A 6139-nucleotide genomic window follows, 5' to 3' on the forward strand; every position below is an offset into this window, starting at 1 on the left:
ATCCTTCCGTTGCACGCCGCCGCGATTTTCGACCAGCCACCGCAAGCTAAGTAAGGCGAAGCGGACCAATCGGAGGAGCGAGCACCACCCTCTTCATGTGGTTATCTATTTTCACTGTGCTGGCTCGGCCCCATCGAAACCCTCTCCACTATAGCATGTTCCTCGCCTCTTGACAGCCAATTAGATAAGAAAAACCGCTGAGTGTAGGTAATGTTATTGTTTTTCAAATCGAACAGAGGTAACCTCCCAAGTACGAAGAGAGTGTTTGATTGGGTTGTTCAGACAATGCTGCGGGTCACCGCCCGATGCATGCGTCGGTGGTTACGTAAATTTGACGTCAGGAGATTGGAATAAAATGTGTTTGGAATAGCTTTACGTTATAGCGACCCAGCTGGGCTGCACTGTATTGCCATTTTACTGAGTGAGTGATACTTCCAAGCACAGTTGAGCTGGGGCCCATCATCAGCCTCTCTTAAGAGATAAACGCTAATTCTTGGAACACGAATTTTCGGACATATACTATAGAATGGTCGACTTTGCGCAATCTAGAAAGTAACTCGACTGAGACACTGTATCCTCACAGTTCTGAGCCAGTTTATGCACAGTTTGTGTTAGTACTGAAGTTTGCGGTTCAATATCAATGTCTAACCGCTGCCAATTAAGTATGCGATAATTACCCGTTGAGGGCGCTAGCATTGTTCGTCGATCAGTACCAGAAAGCAAACTCTTGTCACACATGGCTTTTTGAAGGCTCAAGAACTGAGACGGTGGTAGCTATGAGCATTTGCTTCTTATGATGTGTTTTATCCAAGTCTATGACTACTGCTCTGCATATAGCGCATTCAGTCGGCATGCATGAACATCTTAATGGGGAGTCATTATATAAGCGCCGATCATGAATTCCGCCGTTACTGGAACCTTTGGAACTGGTCACTCTCGCTGAACGCATGGTTTCCGTTTTCCATCAACACATCCGTCGTTCGGAAGCGCCTCGTGTGACAAAAACATTTGTATTGACTCGAAGGTTGCCTTGGCACCTGCTGAAAAACGCCTTTTGTATTAAAAACGGTCCACAGAAGAATATTCGATGGTGAATTTTGAAGCAGAGCCTTGTTCTCGAGGAAAAAAATCGGCATAGCACCACGATTAAAGAGACAACACGTGGCAGCAACGCGTCTGCAATCTGAGACAGAAACATCATGGAGCAGCCCGATTTGTACGAACTGTCATCTCCACCGGCTGGATCCTTCACTGAGGCTACGAATTCCACCGAACTTACCCCGCCGTGATGCAACTTTACTTTGCCGCCTGTGGTTAGGGGTGGCTTTTACGAAAGCGTACTCATTCCTTCTGGGCATGTCCGACACACCAATCTGTGACTCGTGCAACTGTGAGGAGACGGTGGAACACGTGTTGTGTTTTTGTCATCTTTATGAGACCGAACGCGACATTCTCCGGAGTGTGTTAAACAAATTAGACAGGAGACCGTTTTCAGAGACGAAGATTCTTGGACCGTGGCCCCACGCGTCGCAGGCTCACAAAGCGACGCGGGCATTGTTAAAATTCATGAAGTCGACTGGCCTCAGTGACCGACTGTGAAGTGTTGGACAACTGCACATGTTCATACTGCGAGTACTTTCTTCCCTCTCTCTCCTTTCTTTTCATCCCTTTAATCCCCTTCCCCCGTCTGGGGTAGCAAACCGGACGTGCGTCTGGTTGACCTCCCTGCCTTTCCTTTCTTCTTTTTCCTCCTCCTCCTTTGGGGCTTTTTGTGGCGCTAAAGAGATAATTTCGTTACCTTATCAACTTTAATTTTGCGAGTACGCAATCATATTGAGAGAGAACACTAAAAAAGAAAAGAACATCTATATGGCTGAAAGTAAAGTATGCGAGTGATACGCGTTCGTAATATATATCAAGCGTTCGGCGAGCCGTAATAACCGGGGCCCTGCTGCTTGTGCTTTGAATATTCATCCGTGACCCAGGCCGTGGTTGAGTCGAAACGCCTGAACATCTGAATGGCTCCGGGCCTATTTCGAACGCCCGGTGACGAACGGGCGCCGCGCGGCGGAATAAAAAGTTCCTCGTCGTGCGACACTTCGTTCACAGAGGGCGCTCCGTGTCTGTACTTGTGCGCCACCTTGTAGCCGCGAGGTAGCGGCGAAACGATGGAACTGAGGTGGTCATGCCTGTCTTCCCGGCCAAGCGGCGAGTGCCAGGGAGCGCGCCGGGGACAAACGTGAGCAGGAAGCGGGAACGAGCGATGCGACCCGTCGGAAACGTCACATTCGGCGGCTTCATAGAACCCATGGACGTCGCGTGGGACGTCGTCTCGGGTCCGCCCGCTGTGCAAGGTTCTGCGGTGGTCTTCCGGTGACGAAGGCCACACTGGCAGTTTGTAACGGGAAGTATTCTCGAATTCGCGTTGGGCGCTTCGACGGCTTGGCCTTCCGTGTAGGTTCGCCGGTGTCTTAGCTGGCGGCGACATGACAGGGACAGGGGCGGCTCCTGTTTTTCGCGGAGTGCGCTGCGCCGATCGATTTGGGGGGCGCCAAGATGAGAATTCGTTCGGTGCTTTACGAGCAGCGAGTGGCGACTTCTGCAGCGTCCGATGGCTGCCGCCCACAGCTTTCAGCGTCGAGCGACCTGCGACGTTTTATCACACAAGAAAAAAAAAAAGCTGAGCAGGTCCAACGCACACGCTGGAACTGATGTGAAACTAAGCATTCGTAAAGCATGTTTTTAAATGCTACAAAACTGTTCAACCTCTGCAACACGTTTTAAGCTTGCCTTCCCAGAAAATCACCATAACGCGTGGTCGCCACAACGCGACCTGCGTGTCTGCGGACTGAGCTGTCTCGGGATCGGCCTTCTTTGATTACATCATCTCTAAGATCAGCCCAGCTTACAATTTCACTATATTCAGGATCGGCCTGTTTTCCTCGGCGAGATGTAGACCAAGCAAATGCACCAAACCATGGGACTGAAAGAAAAAAAAGCATCGCTTTATTATAGAAATTATGCGCTTAATCGCGAGTATTAGTTGCTGTGAGGATATTTAGATACCGTTTGTTGTTTCAATGTCGTTTCAAAGCAGGCCATTGGCATATCTGTAAGGGTGTCCCACATGTGCCAAAATTTTAAAATACGCGATTGACTAACCAGGGAGAGCAAAAGTCCACAGGACGCGTAGTGGTATAATTTTTCACTGAGAAAATTGTGGTCTACTGAGTCTAAAGCTTTGAAGGTAACCAGGCGTACTGGTTGCGGTCAGTTGCCATTGTTTACGTGATCACTAATTTCTAAGGCATTTTGTGTCCTTTGCCTTTGATGAATTCAAACTGATTTTCGGACGGCACACTATTAGCTTCAACAAAGCTTGTCATTACCAAATATAAATGGTTCTAAAACCAAGGCGGTAGAAGGAAATATAGAAATGTCACGGTAGCTTTAAAACTTGTTTATTTTGTTTATTAAAAAACTAATGCAAATCCCCGAACGCCATCAGCAATTACGTTGCGGTGCATAGGCACGCTATTCAGTGTTTAAGTAAAGAACACGTTAAACTTATCTTCTGGCGTGATTGACGGAACACCGAAATTACCAGTGATACCATCATATGTTTGAATGACAATACTATCATTCAAAGCCAACATGCGAGTTGGTGCTGATCTTTCGTTATTTTTGGAGCACGCCTATAGGACAACGGCACAGTAAACAACGTGCAGATGACACTTAGCCATTTCCGACCACACGTAAAATTTCAAGCAACGTCCACTTGATTTGTGTTATGCCTCGTGAACACCCATTTGCAGGAAGAACTCACCCAAGTGTCTCGGTTGTGGGGTGTTCTTGCGTCTGTCGAGCCGCCTGGCGTTCGGTGCAGTCTTGGCTAGGAGCTCCTTGAACATGGTCTCTTGATCAGGCGGGGCTGCAAACTTGGCCTTCGAGGAAGCCGCGACACGCTTCTCGAGGAATGTCGATGACGCTGCTGCGTATTTATTTGATTATTTTGTTTATTTATTTCTAGCATCCGAATGCTTTACCGAACGAAGTGGTTACGTAAAAAACAATATCCCGAGTGTTGCAAGAATCGGAGCGCCGGGTATTTCAATCTTTGTTCGCACATCCTGGGTCTCCACGGGGAAGCTATCTTTTGACTACTCCTTCATTCCTTCATGTAGCAAAGTCTCTCGCCTAGCCCTCTTTCATCAAATATCAAAACGAACGTCCCAGACACCAATTCCTCTCAGATCTACCACAGCCATCCCCTACTCTCGAGCCAAGTTGATAATCACTCATTCACTTCAATAGCGCCGAAGATTGAATGGACTCGCTTGCAACTCTTTATCGCCACGTACAGCTAATGCTTTATTGCGCTGCATGCCTAAAGCCAATAAGAAATCGTATGCGTTTCTGTAGCCCAACCTTTCTGCATTTCTTCATCGTTCAATTCTACATTTATTTCTACTATACTGAGCGTCCCACAAATAGCAGCGCCAGGTATACATTCCTCTTCTTCCTAAACCGCTGGGTGATCTCCGCTCAGATTTCGCAACGTTGTGCATGATGTCCAATATAATGCAAAGCTTTCGGACGTTACTTACTAGTTTTGTGCGCAATAAGTCAGAAGTGGGTGTCGTCTGAGGCGGCGCCATTTAAAAATTTTCGATGCCGCTGCAACGGAACGGTGGTCCTGTCTATCGAAGCATTGTCACAGCTACGGCAAAACATAGCCCCCGAGATTTGGGCACGCCCGCTGGCGCGCGCGAATCTTGGAGATCATGGGCCAGAACACTGTGTTCACCGTGGCCGTTACAGATGGCGCCATTGTTTCGTTGCAGAGGTATTGACTTGTTTTGTGTGAGATTTGAAACGTTGGTGTTTGAGACGTTCGTTATATACGTTATGAAATGGGGCTGGACTAGTCACCTTTCTGCATGATGAAAGAGACGCCGAGAAGCGCTAACTGCGAGGTTATTGTGCCTACATTGTGTAGGTTTTCTGAACTATATTATTTCATTTTAAGTCTTCCATGTAGCTCAGCGGGACTTTATTGGGTACCTAATGTATGGAGCACATCGTCTTGCGCATCTGTAGCACGCAATTTAAAAAAAACGTTTGGTTCAAGCTCACGCCTCTTGTGGGATACATGCGCACTTTACCAGCAATTATTTGACTTTATATGGTGCGCACAACCAGTCAAGTCAAACAGCAAAAAATGACAAGCTACATTTACAACGCTTCTACCTCATAGTGGAGGTTTTCCAGTGGCTTTTTTTTATTTCAGTTGCTTTAAGAATTTGTGTTGATAAACTTATTCAAGAACAAATGCTCATATAGCATAGGGCATCTCGCACTGCAACAAGACGGCGGCCAGAGTTCCTTCAAAATTTCTTTTCTGTGCATATTTTTGCAACCTTGCCCTGCTCCATCTTTAAACAACTTTAAAACTTTTCCGAGAACATAATTCATAAACCTTGATGCAAGATTCGTAAAATCGTCGAATCCAGTACTAATTCGTAAACTACACGAAAACATCCGGAGACTTGGCAGGTATGGTCTGCAGTGTCGCGTTACTCCCATATCTTTTTACAAACAATTCTTCCAATGCAGTGATTTCGACAAAATAAATATGCCAACTGAAAAAAAAAAATGTTTCCGTGGAGGTGCTGGGTATCGATCCCAGTACCTCTCACATGCTAAGCGAGCGCTCTACCATCTGAGCTACACCCCCGACGAAGAACAGGCGTAACGCAAGACCGTTTTATCCGTGGGCATTCCACGCGAATCTGGGCCGTACGACGGCGACCGAAGAACGCCGGCGGCAACCGGCTTCTCCGACACCCTCACCTCGCATTCTAACGAGCCTTCGCCTGTGTGTGTGTGTACAGCGTTGATGCAGCAGAGTGCGGCTCTCGTTTCGATTAAATCGACGCGGTGACCTAAATTCGCATTTCCAACTGCGGCAATCGTCTGGTAATTCAATATACATTGCCCTAGCACTCCGTACCGTTGGTTAACCAGTAAAGCTGAAACGTGCATCCCCCGTGTTTATCACTGGGTTAATCCCGACGGTACAATAATGTCTTTCTCAATTATTGGTTACGTCTTTGTGTTTCTTAATGAGGTTACTCAG

At 47.2% G+C, this 6139-nt stretch overlaps 1 protein-coding gene and 1 non-coding gene across 2 annotated transcripts; both read right to left on the reverse strand.

Moving 5' to 3' along the window:
* Positions 1 to 282: 282 nt before the first annotated feature.
* Positions 283 to 4678, reverse strand: LOC125940121 (uncharacterized). The gene is made up of 3 exons (XM_049655810.1): positions 4608 to 4678; positions 3827 to 3991; positions 283 to 2646 (listed from the first exon to the last, which is right to left on the reverse strand). The coding sequence occupies exons 2-3, from the start codon at positions 3909 to 3911 to the stop codon at positions 1916 to 1918; spliced, it is 816 nt and encodes a 271-aa protein (XP_049511767.1). The 5' UTR covers positions 3912 to 3991; positions 4608 to 4678; the 3' UTR covers positions 283 to 1915.
* Positions 4679 to 5664: 986 nt separating this feature from the next.
* Trnaa-agc (transfer RNA alanine (anticodon AGC)) lies at positions 5665 to 5737 on the reverse strand. The gene has a single exon. It is a non-coding gene; the product is annotated as a tRNA-Ala (tRNA).
* Positions 5738 to 6139: the final 402 nt, after the last annotated feature.

This window comes from Dermacentor silvarum, chromosome 9 (assembly GCF_013339745.2).
Source record: "Dermacentor silvarum isolate Dsil-2018 chromosome 9, BIME_Dsil_1.4, whole genome shotgun sequence".
Taxonomy (NCBI): Eukaryota; Metazoa; Arthropoda; class Arachnida; order Ixodida; family Ixodidae; genus Dermacentor; species Dermacentor silvarum.

Excerpts from the sequence above, each read along its gene's own strand:
- LOC125940121 (XM_049655810.1), bottom strand. The coding sequence starts at position 3,911 with ATGTTCAAGGAGCTCCTAGCCAAGACTGCACCGAACGCCAGGCGGCTC. Across the intron at positions 2,647-3,826 it reads CCCACAACCGAGACACTTGG|GTCGCTCGACGCTGAAAGCT; the intron begins GTGAGTTCTTCC and ends AAAACGTCGCAG.